The 20,353-nt window shown below is 36.2% G+C and overlaps 2 protein-coding genes across 2 annotated transcripts; both read left to right on the top strand.

The window, feature by feature from the left end:
- On the top strand, positions 1-1,716 carry LOC143567382 (putative late blight resistance protein homolog R1A-10). Its single transcript, XM_077053821.1, has one exon. The coding sequence runs from the start codon at positions 1-3 to the stop codon at positions 1,714-1,716; it is 1,716 nt and encodes a 571-aa protein (XP_076909936.1).
- A 7,823-nt stretch (positions 1,717-9,539) lies between these two features.
- Positions 9,540-11,701, top strand: LOC143567381 (putative late blight resistance protein homolog R1B-12). The gene has a single exon (XM_077053820.1). It carries the CDS (start codon positions 9,540-9,542, stop codon positions 11,118-11,120), a length of 1,581 nt encoding a protein of 526 aa, XP_076909935.1. The 3' UTR covers positions 11,121-11,701.
- The last annotated feature ends 8,652 nt before the right edge of the window (positions 11,702-20,353 follow it).

Here is a 20,353-nt window from a genome sequence, read left to right as displayed (position 1 = left end):
ATGGCAAACACAGATCTGGAAATGCTCATGGTGAAGTTGAGGAGGTTACTTTATGACGACTACAATAATACACATATTGGAAACAATCCTTTGATTGAAGCAAGAAAGCATGAAATCCAGTTGCTTTATGAGGAGCTTGGCTACCTGATTGGATTATCTTTCAAACACATGATGGTTGAAGAAGATCAACCACATGAATTTGAAGATGTGGGGAACTGGAAGGGAAGGCTTATCGAAGCAACACAGGAGGCAGAAGATATTGTTGATATGTTCATATCTTCTGCCGTCATAAAAAACGATGATGACCTACACTTGATGGGCAATTTATTGGATTGCTCTCTTAAGGACCTTAGGGGTGTTATGGAAAACATAAAGTCTATCAGCGTAGAGATGACTAATATGAAGGGGAACTTGCTCCAGAACCTCCTTGTTAACCAGCAAGACATGATGATGGATAAGAAGATTGAAGCTACTGGAAGCGGAAACACCACAGTGAATCTTTGTGCAACAAAACATGAAGATTTCATTGTCGGCTTTGAAGATGATGCCCTATTAATAATAGATAGACTCACTGGATACCGCAAGAGGCTGGACACAATCTCTATTGTGGGTATGGGAGGACTTGGTAAAACTACTCTCGCTAGTAGAATATTCAATGATTCACTAGTAAAGTATCATTTCAACAAATGTGGGTGGGTTACTGTTTCTCAAGCATATTCCCAAAGAGATTTGTTGCTTCAACTGTTGGCATCAATAGGCAAATCAGTTCATGAAACAGCGACTGAATCAAAAATGTGTGAAATGTTGTACCAGAGCCTGAAGCGCAGGAGATATTTTATAGTCATTGATGATATCTGGAGTTGTAAGGCATGGGATGATGTAAGAATATGTTTTCCGGATGATGATACCGGTAGTAGAGTTCTTGTAACCATGCGGCTTAAAGAAGTTGCTTCGCATGCATGCCGGGGTGGTTTCACTCACAACCTAGGACATTTATCCGAAGACCATAGTTGGGAGTTGTTGTGTAGGAAGATTTTCAGGGGTTATGAGTGCCCTGAAAGTTTAATTGAGACAGGGGCGCGCATAGCTAAATGGTGTCAAGGATTACCACTCGCTTTAGTTGTCATAGCGGGAGTTCTGGAGAAAGGAGAGAAGATGAAAGTTTTGTGGGAGAAAATTGCCAAAAACATGGGGTCATATGTAATTAAAGGTCCTAAAGCCTGTTTGGATACCCTATCCTTGAGTTATGACCATCTACCTTCTCACTTGAAGAAATGTTTTCTCTATATCGGTTGCTTTTCAGAAGACTATGAAATCGAAGTGCGGAGGCTAATCAGGCTTTGGATGGCTGAAGGGTTTATAAAAGGAGGCGGCCAAAAAAGCTTGGAGGAAGCAGGTGAGTATTACCTGATGGATCTAATTGACAGAAATTTGGTAATCATTGCCGGTAAAAGTTCTAACGGAGGTGTGAAATCATGTCGCGTGCATGAACTTTTGAGAGAAGTAAGCTTGATAAAAGCTTGTGAAGAAAATTTCCTCAACAAAGTCAGTATGCCAACATCAAACAGAAATCTTGACTCTGATTCTGTTTCCAGGATGGTGAAGCAACGGCGTCTATTCACGGACTATGAGGTTTTGTCTGAGATACATTCTCATGGTTATGCCACACATACAAGGTCTGCTTTGTGCTTTCGTAAAGGACACCTTTGCTTCTAAGGGTGTTGGATTTGCTAAATATTCCAATTGTTTCTTTCAGCAGCATAAGCATACTGCTTCATTTAAGGTACTTAGCAGTTTGGTCATATTGCCATGAATTTTCATTCTCAAAGGCCTATTGTGGGAGCCTTGAAACTCTCATTGGTAAAGGGATTCTCTGCAGCTTCATATATTCACCAAATAACATGGTGAACCTAAGACATTTACGGTGTGACATAATCAGCATACCAATTGATTTCAGTGATCCTACATTTTTCAACATACAGACGATTTCTAGGCTTATATTAGATCACGGAACTCAGTTTTTGCTTGAATCTTTTCCATATGTCAAGAAGCTTGGGTGTTCTGTTTCTTCAAAATCAACCAATCATGGATTACTTAGCTTTGCCTTGCTAACTCATCTTGAAGCTTTGAACATAGACACATACATGCGTGAATCATTTACTTTAGCAAACCCAATAAGATTTCCAGAAACTTTGAGAAAGCTGACCTTATCAGGGTTATATCTTCCTTGGAGTCATATGTCAACAATTCAGAAATTACCCAAACTTGAAGTTCTCAAGTTACTAGAATCTTCTTTTAGGGGTCGTCTATGGGAAACTGGTGATGAGCCGTTTCACCAATTGAAGTTCTTAAAATTAGAGAAGCTGAACATTCGTTTCTGGGAAGCTTCTAGCATCGACTTCCCACGCCTCAGGAAACTAGTGGTGAGAAGCTGTAAGGATCTAAGTGAAATTCCACTGGTACTAGGAAACATCTCCACACTCGAGCATATCGACATTGATGATTCAAATTGTGTAATTGATTCTGTTAACAGAATTCAAGAAGAGCAGCGTGAGATAGGGAACTCTGATATCCATGTTAACATTCCTCAAAGGGGTCATATCAGAAAAAGATTATTCTTGGAGGTTCTTAAGACATGTCTTCCTTAAACAAGAGTCAAATTATTAGTTTGCTTTGTTTGATCATATGTAGAGTTAAATAGTCTTAAAAGAAATATATAAATGAGATTGAAGGATAGTGGCAGCTAGGCTGATTCACAAGGGACTTACATTGCTCTGTAACTGTGAGTTTTTATTCATCCATAAGATATTGTGTTTATCTTAAGGTCTAGATATGCTATTCATATCAACAATGTTTGTATAGGTTGAGAGTCTTTGTATTAGTTATTATCTGTTTCATTCAAAGTTTAATGTTCTAATAAGTTTGTGTTGAATCTGAACTTTTTGACACATCACGTGATGTCTTCTTGAGGGAGACCCTTTCTTTGACTAACACTATCATCATACAATTTTAGTACTAGTAACTTGCATATTTTTCATCCAATAGTTGTATGAATAGCAAGTTTCTTGTATGAATAACAAGCAGGGTTCCCCTAAGGCCGGAGCGAGACTGACCACTATGTATGTACAGGATCAAAGACCACGCCGAGGAACACAGCCTGAGTATTGGTTGAGTTTGATCTTTAGTGATTCAGGTAGAATATAAGCCCGAAACCGATGATCGTTCAGGAAAATCAACTTCTTCCAACTTTGCTTTAGGTAAATTCTCTTGGATTTTGTATCGAAAAAGTTTCTGTACGTTTTACCATGATTTCTTGAATTCACAACGTTTCTTGTTTAAATGTGTGATTATGGGAAAATTTGAATAAAATTTGTAACATTTCTATATTGTAGTTAATAGATGCATCATGATTCATGCATGCCAACTTCTCAACGAAATGCCTGATCAAGTATGATTTTGTTTTTCCGGATAGATTCTAAGATAAAAACGAAATTAGATGTTACAGCGAGTTACAACTATATGGAGCACCTTACATTTGGCTTGTTGACAGATAAGCAGGCACTGCTACAACATGTTAATGTAACCAGGTATGGCCTTAATCAGGTTATGCCTGTCAATACTGGAGACGACCCAATCTTCCTGATTTTTGCTCACTCTGTGTCACATGATCCAAAAATGGGCCTGTGGAAATGGGCTTGGGTTAAATTGTTCATGTTTATGGGTTAAAGGCTCGAATGTTGGCTAACTTGCTAAGACTCTTCTGTCCCATTTTCAAATTTTGTAAATAATCAACATGATTAAATTGATCCCAAGCCTATATCATTTACAACCCTGGAGAACAAATACTTTATATAAACTGTAACTTAACTACTGTTTATGGGAAATCTCCCACTCAACTCTTAATGGCCTTGTATATTGGTACTTTGGTAGTGATATAACATTGGCCCATTTTTTCTACAGGACCACTCTCAAGCCCAATTGGTTAAACGGTCAGTTTGGTTAGTTTTTCTTGCTCAGCCTATAGTTTAATGTTAACCTTCCTATTGAAATTTATTCAAAATATATAATTTTTGAGTTACAAAATATAAAAATAACTTAAATGATAATCAGTTTAATTATATAACTCAAGTGATTGGATATATAAGCGTACAATTACATTATTATTAATTTGTTACGTTAATGTTATCATTCATTATAGTTATGATATTGGGGTAAAGTTAAAATACAAAGGGAGATAAAAATGAGAAGCGTGAGAAGAATTTGTGGCCACACAAAAATCCCTCAACAAAAAATTCGCAAAAATAATAAAAAAATCACAACTCAAAATATAAATAAAAAAATTAATATGTTTCCCCCGCCATTCCCGTTCCAAAAAAAATATCGACGAAAGACACAATACCGAGAAAAAATACACAATGCCGAAAATGAACAAACAGCGCAATGATAAATAAAAAAGACATAATATGTCGCAAAATTTAACACAATGCCAAACAAAATATAACACAATGTCAAGGAAAAAAGACACAATCATTGAAGAAATTAAACACAAAACACAATGATAAATAAAAAGACACAATGATGTTTTTCCTCACCATTGTGTCTTTTTCAAGGGTTTTTTAAGAACGAGGATGACGGTGGAAATATTTTTGCGTTTTTACATTTTTCATTTTTTTATTAAATTTTGAGTTATAATTTTTCATTATTTTTTTAGGGGAATTTTTTTTGTGCTTAGAAATTCTTCTCATCCTTCTCATTTTTATCCCTCTTTGTAGATTAACTTGACCCTATGATATTGACATTATAATATTTTATATGGGCCTATTGGTTTTTAGATAACACTCCCAACTTTCACTTTGTCTCCCACCACTTGCAACTTTCAACCTATTTGTTTTTATCACTTCCCCGTTAACTTAAGGCTAACGTCGTTAGTGGAGACGCTGACGTGGCTTTCTTTATAATATTACTTAGTTTACTCAGCTGATGTGTCTTGCCTACATGAAAATTGTTTTTTTTATGTATCAAACATCATTTAAACACTTATTATATTATCTCAAACATTAAAACAATATATAAACAATACATCTGGATTCTCTAACACTTCAAACACTTCAAATCCCTAAATTCTCTAACACACATATCAATTGAACTCTAAATTCTTTAACACACATTTATTCAAGCTGAATTCAAGCCCCAATTCTCTATCCCCAATCGATTGAGGTAAGTTTCGATTTAGGTTTTGGTAGGATGGAAGAAATTTCTATAATATTTTGGTACAATGGTTCGCTAGAAGTTGGTGAGGAATCAGCTGATTAGAGATCTTCTGCCGCCACTGACTACCTCACACTGTCCTTGGCTAGATCTAGGTCGTAATCTATGGTTGTGGTTACGGTTTGTGGACGTAACGGTGATGTTGATGATGGCCGGATTTATGGAATGAAGTTTTTTTTATTGCCAGATTTGGTGGTGATAGATGTGGCAGTGGTGATAGACGGTGTTGGTGGTGCTCACACAGTGGATTGCCGAAGGTTAGATGGTGGTCACACGGTGGGTTGCCGGAGGTTAGATGTTGGTCACACGGTGGGTTGCCGGAGGTTAGATGTTGGTCACACGGTGGGTTGCCGGAGTTAGATGGTGGTGGGTGGTGATGGCAGGTGTTGGATGAGAGAGAAAGAAAGAATGGTATGTGGTTTGAGAAGGTATAGAGAGAGAGAGAGAGAGAGAGAGAGAGAGTATGTGTTTAATTGATGTTTGATAAAAAAAAAGAAAACAATTTCCATGTAGGCAAGACACATCATCTGACCAGCTGAGTAAACCAAGTAAATATTATAAAGAAAGCCACGTTCGCGTCTCCACTAACGATGTTAGCCTTCAGTTAATGGGGGAGTGATAAAAACAAATAGGTTGAAAGTTGGGAGTGATGGGAGACAAAGTGAAAGTTGAGAGTGTTAGCTACCAATGAGAGAAAGTTGAGAGTATTAAAAACCAATACGCCTTTTATATGAGACTTGGAGCATTCTCAGCAGATCCTCATTATTTTTGTGAGTGTGTTCTCTATATAATATAGAGTAATTGTAAGTAGTTGTGAGTGGAGGAGATGAGAAACTTTGGTTGATAGAGTAAATTTAAAGGAACACTTTTTATCCTTTATTTATTTTTAATATATTTAAAAGTGATTATAAGTATAGAAGAGATAAACTATAATGATAAAAGATGTAAAAAAATATTATTTAATTGTACATGAAAAAGTAAACATAGTATTTTTTAAGTGTAATTATAGTGTTTTTTACAACCTTATATATTATTTACAAAATTTGAAAAACAACCAAAATCCTGCCACCCTACATGGCTACATGTCTCTTTCAAACTTGTATTAGGAAAAAAGAGTGGCAGATGGCATGTTACCAGATACCGTGGTACTCGAAACCGTCGGACATCACTCCCTTTAAGTAACCAAACTTGTTCACAAGAGTTGACTTGGAAAGACGGCAGACACAGATCTGGAAATGCTCATGGTGAAGTTGAGAAGCAGGTTACTTTATGACGACACTAATACACCGATCGGAAACAATCCTTTAATTGAAGCAAGAAAGCCTGATATCCAATGGCTTTATGAGGAGCTCGCCTACCTGATTGGATCATGTTTCAAAGACATGACAACCACATGAGTTTGAAGATGTGGGTAACTGGAAGATAAGGCTTATCAAAGACATGACGATTGATGAAGAACAACACTTCAACACTTGCTTCTAAATGAAGAAACAACCTAGAACTTGCAAGAATTCTTAGTTTTGAGAACTTGCTTCAATTTTTGCTTCTGTTCGGTGTCATTTTTGTTTTGTTTTTGTTCGGTTTAGATAAATTATAGTTGTGGGTTTTATTTTGAAATAAAATAGTATGAACCTTATCTTAGTCCATTCTAACCCATAAACAAAAACTCACTGACATTTTCCCAACCAATTTTGACATCCTTGAAAAATTCTTATGATTCTAGACCTATTTCAATTTTAAAAATTATTCATATCAATCCATACGGATTTTTTGCCAGCCCTGATGTCAACACTTGCGTCGCGGTGCACTCTTGACCAACCAATTGTATTGGCTACTATGTTCTAGTGTACTAAATTCTTAATATGGTACACATGGCCCACCCATCCAAAAAGAAACTTAAACCACGAAACCCTCTAGGTTAACCCGAAACAATTTGTTCAGATAAGACTCGAACCCATGACTTCTCATAAAAAAAACTCATAGGGTACCCGCCAAAATCACCCTGGCAACTCCGATGTTGACCATAACTTAGATATTATTTATTTTAACATATAGACCGTTGAAAAAATATCATTTTAATACATTGAAAACCAAGTTACAATTATTTTATTTATTTATTATATTATATAATATTATTATTATTTTATACAGTTGTCAAGTGGATCCCACATATTGATTAATCAATTAATATCGTGGACGTTGACAATCACGAGTCATGGCCGTCGACATTCAAACATTACTGCCATCAATATCCAAAATACCGCAAACCTGAAACAAATCTGAAACGATAGCCGGTCAGCAGATAGCAGAAGTAAGAAGGAAAATACTGAAAGTCACAAAGTCAACGGGCAACAAATGATAAAAGGCTAAATCAGAAGAAGTCAACGACCCACAAAATTTGATTTACTAGAGTTGACTTGGAGCTGAGATGGAAAACACAGATCTGGAGACGTTCATGGTGAAGTTACGAAGATTGGTTTACGATAACGACCATGATACACCGATTGGAAATAATCCTTTGATCCGAGCAAGGCAGCCTCAAATCCAGTTGCTTTATGAAGAGCTTAGTTCCCTGATTAATGGATCATGTTTCAAAGACGAAGATGATCTTCAAGATTTTGGAAACTGGAAGGGAAGAGTTATCCAAGCAGCAGACGATGCAGAAGACACCGTTGATATGTTCCTATCTTTAGCTATCATAAAATACGATGATCGTCGACAGTCCATGACAAACTCCCATCATTTACTTCGTCGTTCTCTTAAGGACCTTCAGGGTGTTACAGAAAACCTAAAATCTATCAGAGCAGAGATGAGTATTAAGAAGGTGAACTTGTACCAGAACTATGTTAACCGGCAAGACATGACGTCAATGGATAACAAGTTTGAAGCTACTTGTGTGATGCAGCGGTGTAAACAAAAACGAAGATCGAATCACGTTGATTCTAAAATACCCGTAAAGAACTTCTTAAAACTCTCAAAAAAGACGTAGATCGTAAATAAGATAAATAATTGAACATGTTGATTCACACGAATACCAGGATCAATTCTTCCAACTATCGTTGATTCACGAAGAATACCGATAATTAGGTCCTTCACACACTAACACACACTGTGATAGAGAGGAAATGATTTTTTTATATATTCCAAACCTTATTTTCTTACATGACAAAATCTCAAGTATTTAAAAGAAACTATAAACCATTGGGCTTCTAATGATTAAACCAAAAGACATAAAATATTAATTATAAACTCTTGTAATTCCATAACCTATGTCTTCATTATTTGGTAAATGTTTGATCTCCCCACATCATTTCTCCACCTTTGAAAAACTAGCCCTCGAGTTTTTGTCTTTGAACCGTAGCCACCTGGGTCAAAGGGACCATCCATCTGATTCCAATTTATAGTTATGATGACCTGCTCAAATAGTTCAACTTTACTAATCATCTTGTCCGACTCTAGACTTGTACCACATGGGTCAAAGGGAGCATCGATACACTTTCTTTTTTTCTACAAGTTCATGTGATCTTGATAATATTTCTTTGCTTGCATATTTAATAATTGGCCCCATTATATCTTGTGTATTTTTAAGATATAATTTATTGACTTCTAACCTTAGAGTGTTGTCTGTGAAACTTGCATACAAATCTTCATAAATGACATTGCTAACCATATTAATATTAGCATTTGACAAAAATCTATTCCAGTGGTTTTTTTCTTCTTGAGTAATATCCACGCCACCTAAATAAATTGTAAACCACTCATGTTTTCTTTTTAAACTTTCAAGAACATCACCGGTTGCCCAAACATACCATTCCTCGTCCTCGTATTCATCAAACACGGGCCAAGAATCATAGATATTGTCCCCCTCACAAGCCATATTGAGCCAGGAATTCGGCTCTGATACCAACTGATGCAGCGGTGTAAACAAAAACGAAGATCGAATCACGTTGATTCTAAGAATACCCGTGAAGAACTTCCTAAAACTCTCAAAAAAGACGTAGATCGTAAATAAGATAAATAATTGAACCTGTTGATTCACACGAATACCATGATCAATTCTTCCAACTATCTTTGATTCACGAAGAATACCGATAATCAGGTCCTTCACACACTGTGATAGAGAGGAAATGATTTTTTTATATATTCCAAACCTTATTTTCTTACATGACAAAATCTCAAGTATTTAAAAGAAACAATAAACCATTGGGCTTCTAATGATTAAACCAAAAGACATAAAATATTAATTATAAACTCTTGTAATTCCATAACCTATGTCTTCATTATTTGATAAATGTTTGATCTCCCCACATCATTGTGTCATGGGAAATACAAGAGTAAATCTTAGTTCAATACAACATAAAGAATTGATTGTAGGATTTGAAGAGGACGCACTATTGTTAATCGACAGGCTTATGGGAGATCGCATGAAGCTAGACATAATCTCTATTGTGGGTATGGGGGGACAAGGTAAGACCACTCTAGCTACCAAAATATTCAATGATTCTTTTGTAGAGTATCATTTCGACAAACGTGGGTGGGTTACTGTGTCTCAAGCATATTCAAAGCGAGATTTGTTACTACAACTATTGGCCTCAATAGGCAAATCAGTTGATGAATTAGTCAGTGACTCAAGAATGTGTGAAGTTTTGTACCAGAGACTAAAGCGTATGAAATATCTGATCGTCGTTGATGATATATGGAGTTGTAAGGCATGGGAAGATGTGGGAATATGCTTTCCAGATGATAACACTGGTAGTAGAGTTCTTTTAACCACCCGGCTTACAGAAGTTGCTTTGCATATAAGCCATGGTGGTTTCATCCACAACCTACAACACTTAATTGAAGACCAAAGTTGGGAGCTGTTGTGTAGGAAGACTTTCAGGGGACATGAGTGCCCTGAAAGTTTGATTGATACTGGGAAGCACATAGCTGAAAGGTGTGGAGGATTACCACTTGCCTTAGTTGTCATAGCAGGAGTTCTGGAGAAAGGAGAGAAAAGAAAAGATTTGTGGGAGAAAATTGCCAAAAGAGTGGGTTCACACATTATTAATGACCCAGTAGGATGCTTGGATACATTGGCTTTGAGTTATGACCATCTACCTTGTCACTTGAAGAAATGTTTTCTCTATACAGGCGGCTTTCCAGAAGACTATAAAATTGAAGTTCGAAGGTTAATCAAGCTTTGGATTGCTGAAGGGTTTATAAAGGAAGCAGGTAAAAGAAGCTTGGAGAAAGAAGGTGAGTATTACCTCATGGATCTGATTGACAGAAATTTGTTAATTGTTGCTGATAAAAGTTCTAATGGAGGAGTTAAATCATGTCATCTGCATGATCTTTTGAGAGAAGTATGCTTGAAAAAAGCTTTTGATGAAAATTTCTTCAAGAGAGTGAATTTTTCAAAGTCACGCAGAATTCTGGGCTCTGATTCTGTTTCCAGCATAGTGAAGCAACAACGTCTATTCACAGACAATAAAGTTTTGTGGGATAAATTTCCACTTAATTTTGCCTGTCACACAAGGACTTTTTTGTGCTTTTATGACGGTCGGCCGCCAAATAAAAATGAAAGACTTACAAGTTTGACCCCTTCATTTATGCTTCTTAGGGTGTTAGATATACAAAATGTACCACGTGTTGATTTCGGCCACATAAGCCAACTGATCCATTTAAGGTACTTAGCAGTTTGGTCATTCGACAATGTATTGACATTCTCAAAGGCCAAGTTATGGAGCATTCAAACTCTCATTATCAAAGGCATTTTCCAAAGCTTCATGTATTCAGCAGATAATATGGTGAAGCTAAGGCATTTACGGTGTTATAGAATCGGAGTCCCAATTGATTTCAGTGTTCCTTGATTGTTCAACTTGCAAACAATTTCCAGACTAATTTTAGATCACAGGGCTCAAATTTTGCTTGAATAATTTCCTGATATCAAGAAGCTTGGGTGTTCTATTTCTTCAGAATCAATTAGTGATCATGGGTTACTAAGCTTTGCCATGATGACACATCTTGAAGCTTTGAACATAGACACAGATGTGTCTGAATCGTTAACTTTTGCAAACCCAATAAGGTTTCCAGAAACATTGAGAAAGCTGACCTTAGAAGGGTTATGTCTTCCTTGGAGCCATATGTCAACAATCCAGAAATTACCCAAACTCGAGGTTCTCAAATTACTTTACTCTTCGTTCAGCGGACACCTGTGGGAAACTGGTGATGAGCAGTTTCACCAGCTGAAATATTTGGAATTGTCGGGGCTTAACATCCGTATCTGGGATGCTTCTAGCAGCAGCTTCCCACGGCTCAGGAAACTAGCCATGAGAAAGTGTCGAGATCTTAGTGAAATTCCACTAGAACTAGGAGACATCTTAACACTCGAGCAGATTGAGATTGATGATTTAAACTCTGGTGTACTTGATTCTGTAAATAGAATTCAAGAAGCGCAACATGAAATTGGGAACTATGATATCCATGTCAGCATAAATCAAATACTCGACTTATTCACAAGGTACGTACTTTGGAGTGCAATCCTAGGTTGATTCACTAGGCTGATGCTGTAATGTTGTTATCTAGACCTGAATATGTTATTCATGTTAGCAGTGTGTTTGTGTGTGTTGAGAATATATGTTTGTTTTACTTGTAATCTTTTAAATTCAAACCATTAAGTTCTAAAAGTTAATGTTAAATAAATAAAATTTGTGCTGAATATGAAGTTTTAGATGGATCCAAGTGAAGGAGACCCTTACTGAGCTCTAGTTATGGTGAAAAAGAGGCCAGCATAAAATTTTTACTTTAGCAGTGGTAACTTAAATATTTCGCATCAGCTGGTAACCCACTGAACCGTGACCCGTGAACAAATAAATTAATAATTAACTCAACAAATTGAATCATTGATTCTATGCCCTCATGAATAATGAATAAAGAATAATGGATAGATTAGATGTAACTTGTGAGAGTATATTTCTTAACTCTTGCATGAATAAAGAATAATGGCCAAAATCAGCGGTTTTCAGTAAGATTCCAGTCAATTTCAAGTCAAAATGTGTATGTGTAATATAACACTGAAAATTATACATTAAAGTTCGATTCGATTTATCCCGGTTAATCACTAGTCCCGCCTCACCATCTGACTAGTGACTACTACAATATTATGTCTGTTATGTGAAAGTTTCATTTTAATCCTCAAAGTTCTATTGTTCCCAATTTCACCATATAGGTGTTTATTTATTCCCATTTTAAGCCCTTGAGTTTTGCTAGTTTTCTATATATTACTTATCAACTTTTTCTTTTTTTCTTGTAAGGAGACTCTACTATTCCCTTTTACCGGGTTTTGTGTTTTGGCATAAGTTTTTATTCAGACACTAGTTGGTTTACGCTTTAACATAAATTTTATTTAAAATTGAGTCATGTCAAATATAACATGTATATATACTTTTTTTTTTAATTTACACACGCTTTCATAATTATGCTCATTTTTACAACGACCTAGCTTTTTATTGGTTTTCATATAAGCCGTTGTGACGTGAGAATAAACTGTCATAACACACGGGCAAACATTACTAGTATTTTAATATTGTCAACAAAGGCAACTATCATTATATATTATTTTTAACAATTAGCTGGTATGAATGAGCTATCATTAATATTTTAACATCACGGACCCTGCCATCCAAATTTCAAACGTTAAAGCATCGATCAAACCCGTTGACCCACCGATCATGAACTGTCACCAAGAACAACTTAACCAAGAACAATCATCGAAAATACCCAACATCGTATAACTTAACCAAAGTACTTGAAGACTACATCAGTGCAACCGGAGAACAAAAATCGAGTCTGTCTAAACCATCGCCGAAGTCAACTCCCCCACAAAATTTGATTGAAATCGACTCGTTTACTAGAGTTGACTTTGTTGTTAGAGATGGAAAACACTGATCTGGAGATGCTCATGGTGAAGTTGAGGTGGTTACTTTATGAGGATGGCAACAATACACCATTGGAAACAATCCTCTCATCGAAGCAAAAAAGCCTGAAATCCAGTTGCTTTATGAGGAGCTTGGCCACCTGATTGGATCCTGTTTCAAAGACCAAGAACAACATGATGTGGGAAAGTTGAGGAAAAGATTTGTTGAAGCAGCAAGTCAGGCAGAGGATATTGTCGATATGTTCATATCTTCTGCCGTCATCTGGAACGATGATAGCCCAAGTCTATCATTTGAAGAGAGGACCACACCCTCCACTGGCCCTTATGGTTTACTTTATTGTGACTCTGACTCTGACTCAGACGAGTTGATATCTCCACTGATACCAGACCCCGCTGTCGAAGATAATTTACTGGATTGCTCTCTTACGAACCTTAAGTATGTTATGGACGACCTGAAATCTATCAGAGAGGAGATCGTCATGAGTAGTAATAAGGGGAACTTGTTCCAGAAACATGTGAACCTGCAAGACATGATGATGGATAAGTGCGACGCTTAGTGCAACAGAACATGAAGAATTGATTGTGGGATTTGAGGACGATGAACTTTTAATATTAGATAGACTTACTGGAAACCGCAAGAAGCTAGACATGATCTCGATTGTGGGAATGGGAGGATTGGGTAAGACTACTCTGGCTACCAAAATACTCAATGATTCTTATGTAAAGTATCATTTCGACAAACGTGGGTGGGCTACTGTTTCTCAAGCATATTCAAAGCGAGATTTGTTGCTACAACTACTGACATCAATAGGAAAATCAGTTGATAAAGAAGCCACTGACTCAAAACTATGTCAAGTATTGTACCAGAGCCTAAAGGGCAGGAGATATTTGATCGTCATTGACGATATCTGGAGTCGTGAGGCATGGGACGATGTGTGAATATGCTTTCCAGATGATAAGACAGGTAGTAGAGTTCTTGTGACCACCCGGCTTACTGAAGTTTCTTTGCATATAAGCCCGGGCGGTTTCACCCACAACCTGGGACATTTATCCGAAGACCATAGTTGGGAGCTGTTGTGTAAGAAGACTTTCAAGGGACATGAGTGCCCTGAAAGTTTGATTGAGACAGGGAAACATATAGCTACAAAATGTGGATGATTGCCGCTTGCTTTAGTTGTCATTGCAGGAGTTCTAGATAAAGGAGAGAAGAAGAAAGATTTGTGGGAGAAAATTGAGGAAAGTGTGGGTTCATACATTATTAATGACCCTGTAGGGTGCTTGGATACACTTGCTTTGAGTTATGACCATTTACCTTTCCACTTGAAGAAGTGTTTTCTCTATGTAGGTGGCTTACCAGAAGACATTAAACTCTTAGGGAAGTGGTTGATATTGCTTTGGATGGTTGAAGGGTTTATAAAAGATTCAGGCCAAAGAAGTTTGGAGGAAGAAGGTGAATATTACCTCATGGATCTAATTGACAGAAATCTGTTGATTGTTGCAGAAAGAAGGTCTAATGGAGGGATTAAATCATGTCGTATGCATGATCTTTTGAGAGAAGTGTGCTTGAAAAAACCTTACGGGGAAAATTTCTTCAAGAAAGTGTGTATGCCCAACACACAAGGTCTTGACTCTGATACTGTTTCCAGCATAGTGAAGCACCGGCGTCTATTCACAGATTATGAAGTTTTGAGTGAGATCCGTTCACATGATTTTGCTCCCCACACAAGGTCTCTTTTGTGCTTTCATAATAGTCTACAATTGGCATTTAGAGCTACAAGTTGGGTTCCTTCCTTTTTGCTTCTTAGGGTGTTACATTTACTAAACATTCCACTGGCTGATTCCAACAACATAAGAATGCTAGTTCATTTAAGGTACTTAGCAGTTCAGTCAGACATCGATCATGGAGTGTCATTCTTAAAGGCCAATTTACAAAGCCTTCAAACTCTCATTGTTAAACTTAATGACAAGCGCTGCAGCTTCATGTGTTCACCAGATAGTATGGTGAACTTGAGACATTTTTGGTGTGACAGAATCTACATCCCAAATGATTTCAGTGTTCCTACATGTTTCAACTTGCAGACGATTTCCAATCTAGTATTAGATAACAGGGCTCAACGTTTGCTTGAATCTTTTCCTGATATCAAGAAGCTTGGGTGTTCTGTTTCTTCAGAATCAAGCAATCATGGATTACTTAGCTTTGCCATGTTAACTCGTCTTGAAGCTTTGACCGTAGACACGTACATGCATGAATCAATACATTTAGCAAACCCAATAAGGTTTCCGGAGACTTTGAGAAGGCTGACCTAAGAAGGGTTACGTCTTCCTTGGAGTCATATGTCAACAATTCAACACACTACTACACAAAGGGGCAAAAGCGACCGAAATTTGCGACCAACCAAAATGGTCACAAAATTAGCGACCGTAATAGCAACCAAAACAGTATTGGTCGCAAATTTACCGACCAAAACAAAATCGGTCGCAAAATCAGCGACCAAATCAAAATCGGTTGCAAATTTAACGACCGAACACTTTCGGTCGTTAATCGGTCGCAATTTTAGCGACCGAAGTTCTTTTGGTTGCAATTATGGTCGCCAATTTTTAAAAAAAGAAAAGGTTATAAAATTGATATGTAATTGGTCGCAAGAATGGTCGCAAATTTTAGTGACCATAACAAAATCGGTCGCAAATTTAGTGATCGAACTAATTCTGCCGTTAACCGGTCACAAATGTAGCGACCGAATTGTTTTAGTTGCAAATATGGTCGCAAGTTTTAAAAAATAAAAAAATAACAATTTATTTGGTCGTAAAAACGGTCGCATATTACTAGCCGAGATTGTCCGGTTGCTAAATCAGCAACCAAAATTGTTTGGTTGTTAATCGATCGCAAATGCATCAACCAAAATTGCAACGATTGCAAAAGTGGTCGCTAGTTTAAAAATTAAAAAAACTAAAAAAATAAAAAATTAATTTGGTCAAAACACGGTCGCATACCCAATAGAAATTGTCTAGTCTCTATATTAGCGACCTGGAATAAAGTTAGTCATACTATTAAATAAGTTAAAGTGATCGGAAACTATCAAAATAAAGTCGATTAAGAGTAGTTAGTGTCAATATTGATCAATTATGATTCACTAGTGTTAATTAGAATCAAAGCTCGTTACTTCAAGAAACGATTTAGAGTCAATAATAATCATTTATGGCCAATGAGTGTTGACCAAGTACAAAAGTTGGTCAATGTGAGGAAATGATGTTTTTTTTAATGGTCAACGAATCATCTGAATGAGCTACTGATTAAATTCACAACATCATGTTACACTAGTCTACGATTAGGGGAAAACCCTCATCTAAGGTAAACACCTGTGAACTCTCGCCCGAAGATACGACAGTGGGGTGAGATAAACCCGTTTAGTTCAAGGATCCAACCAGTGAACGTCACTTGCTCCCATAGTCTCCCTAGTCTCCCATGTTCACCCTGAGTCACATGAAACACCAAGTTTTTTCCTTACCACTCCACCACTAACCCATTGACCAATAATATTTGCTAATTAGAGAAAATGAGTGTTGAATAAGATTATATTGGTCAATAGTATTCAATTATGGTCAATAATGATAAATAAATGACTTACTAAAACATATGTAATTGAAAATGCTCTACTATTTCAACTAGGGTTGTGTAATGGTTCGGAACCGTGATAACTGAAACCTAACTAGAACCAAAAAGGATTAAAAAAATATAATCAAAACCAAAACCAAAACCTATTATATTAAACTGGTTCGGTTTCATAACCGATAAAGGCGGTTCTTGATAATCGGTTCTGTGTCAGAACTGGGCCGATCGTTTATTTATCAAATGAGTTGTGCAAACTTTGCAAATTGCAAAACAAGTTTATTTAATTATGCTTTTTCTTTTATGGTATAATTAATTTAGATTACAACATGAACATCCATTATTTTTTTTTATTAAAACCTAATTGTGAATCATTAGTGGCGATAAATTAAAGGAAGATTCATATCATTTTATATTATATTAACTTGAAAGTTTGAATCAAAATTGATCTTGCGTCCTAAGTATTGAATACAAAGAAAGAATATTTGAATTAGAGAATGATTGAATGGATGTCGGATAATAAGTTACCTTATAACATATGGGGATTGGTAAATTTATTATAAAAAAATTTAATACTCCGGTTCTTCTGTTCCATATCTAGAACTGTCGGTTTTACCCGGAACTAAACCGAGAACCGTAAGGTAACATACGCTAGCGATTCTAAGGCACCGGTTCCTCGATTCTGGAAGTTCCCGAACCGTTTCTTGCCCACCCCTAATTTATTGTAGAAATATGTTAGTATTTGGTTAATAATGGTCATACATAATGACTCTTTAAAACTTATTACAACTTAAGAACTCATCAAGACTTGCTAAAATCTAATAATTTAACGTCACTTTAAAAAAGCACATGTTTTGTATGTGAAATATGCAAGCAGTGGCGGAGCTTGAAATCTTTTTGTACGGGTTCGGAATTTTTGATGTTTGATTTTTTTTTCGTTATCAAGTTTTCGCGCCCGAATGGGTCGGGTCAGGTTGATCATTTGATCAGATAAATAAAATGCAATATCACTATCATAACAAAAATATATCGTTAACATTTAATAAAATACAAAGATATTGCATATTATAATTTTTCCTTACATGTTTTCATGTTTTGAAAAATATCTTCAATCGCGACTTTGAAAAAGAACTCAATCCTAGAGACAAAAAATTAATGTTTTCATGTATTAAAAAAATCATATTTCTCTCAAATTCCCTCCCTAAAATAATGACAAAAAATTAGCCAAATATTTTGAATTCCATCCTAAATTTCAATCCTGGAGAAAACCTTTCCCACAAATCACAATATGCGGTTGTTTTGAAATTTAAAAGGATTCCCTCCTTCATTTTGGAGGTAGTTTTCTCAAAATCCTATTTCATCTTCATCTTCAGTTTTTTATATTCCCCACCCAAAAGCATCAACTCAGTCTTACTCATCTTGTCTTCTTCTATCTCCCCTACATCTAACCATAGGCTTGCCAATCGTCTGCACTCTTCTCTTTGGGTGTCGGCTATCACAATCCAAATGGTATTGGATGCGCTTTCACGCTGTTACATCTTAGTGCCACATATATTATATTCCTAGGGACGCAATGCCAAATCCCCACATATGTTCTCTATATATGAGATTCATGCTCATATTTTGATTTAATATATTAATTTTTAGTTTGAAATGTGTGATTGAGTTTATTTATTTCTTAGCAGTGTGTTTGAGAAGTAAGCATTGGGCCATGAAAGTGAATTGGTTTAGCCGTGAATTCCACTTTACAACAACTTATGTATATGTCTTTACTTTCACATGTAATTCTTTGATTTTATTTTGATTGCCATTTGACCTTTTGATTACAAATTCTTTTAGGGAGTTACAAGAAGTAACAAATGTTTATGTTGGGAACTGGATGAACCTCATGACCAGGTACTTTTCCTTTCCATGATATAGTCACAATCATTTTATATCATTTTTTACAATTGAAACTTATTAGTATTGTTTTACCGAGATGCTTTAAGCTTGACATTACTTAAAAGCAATTGGGTTTTCTTTGACTGTTCCATAACATGTTACTTTTTGGCATATGCAGGTACATGAGTCGACTAAAGTGGCTAGTTGCATTCATAGGTTACGTAAGAGATTATATGAAGAAGTTGGGACAGTTCTTGCTTTCAACATTAAAGATAATGTGGAGAAAAGCTTTAAATATCTTAGTGCTTGACTGCTTGCTAGTTATAGTTTTGTGAATTTTCCTAGCTTTGTTTTACAAAAACCAAATTATGTGAATTTGTAAAGTTATTGATGCGTTCAAATTGTTTGATTTATCTTATCATTCCCACTTTTATCATTTTTAGTTAGTTTAATAAAGTGGTACAGTTTTGAGAATTTGTACAGTTATTTTATTTAATATTGAAATATATAAATAGTAGAAAATAAAAACAATATGTAGAACCGTTTCTTCCGGACTAAAATGGTGATCACAAAGTCGGTTGTAATGAACAATAACTTGGTTGCTAGTTCGGTCGTAAAGCAACCGGGTGTAAATAAATTCGGTTGCAATTTTTCACAAAGTCGGACGTAAATAAGCGTGGTCGCAAAGCCGGTTGTAAAATTTTCGGTAGCAAGACCGGTTGAGAAAAATCGCGGTCGCAATCTCAGTCTCTAAAGATTCGGTCGCAAAATCGGTCACAAAACAACTTGGTCGCGAACTCGGTCGTCAAATTTGCAACTAAAACTTTTGTCGCAAAATCGGTTGCAAGAATATTTTCGGTCGCAAAAAATGGTCACAAAATAATTCCCGACCAAGGTTTAACCGACTGTCAAAACCGGTTGCAACTCGGTCGCAAAAGAGCTTTCACAACCGATTTGCGACCGAAATGGCGGTTGCAAATGCCCAGTTTTCTAGTAGTGACAATTACCCAAACTCGAGGTTCTCAAATTACTAAAATCATCGTTCATGGGACACCTATGGGAAACCGGTGATGAGCAGTTTTACCAGTTAAAATTTTTGAAATTAGATAAGGTGAGTGTCCGTGTCTGGGAAGCTTCTAATATCAACTTCCCAAGCCTTAGGAAACTAGTAGTGACAAGCTGTAGGGATTTAGATGAGATTCCACTAGCATTAGGATACATCTCCACACTCGAGCAGATTGAGATTGATGATTCAAATTCTGACGTACTCGATTCTGTAAATAGAATTCAAGAAGGGCAGCATGAAATAGGGAACTATGATATCCATGTCAGAATTCTGAATGGTTAAACTGAATGGTCTTAATAGGATTGATGACAGCTACAAGGTACTTCGGAGTGCAAGTCTAGTTGTTTGAGGGACCGCGGGAATACTTCTTGGGATTACAAGGGCCGATGCTGTAATATTCTCTATACCTATATATATTTGTTGTCTGAATCATTGTTGTGAGTTTTCACTCATTTAGAAGTGGTTGTATGCATTAGGTCTTTGTTTTAGTTGAAATATATTAATATCAAAGGTTTAAGTTTTAAAAGTTTGTATTGGATCTGAACTTCTTTTGAGATATCCAAATGATGTCCTTTTAGTTTCTTATCACATATTTTTAGCATTGATCGAGAAC

This window comes from Bidens hawaiensis, unplaced genomic scaffold (genome assembly GCF_021521415.1).
Source record: "Bidens hawaiensis isolate Kalapana, Puna unplaced genomic scaffold, B.hawaiensis_p1.1 tig00023395_1, whole genome shotgun sequence".
Taxonomy (NCBI): domain Eukaryota; kingdom Viridiplantae; phylum Streptophyta; class Magnoliopsida; order Asterales; family Asteraceae; genus Bidens; species Bidens hawaiensis.
The sequence above is the reverse complement of the archived record's forward strand: the minus strand, read 5'-3'. Positions and strand labels throughout refer to the sequence as shown.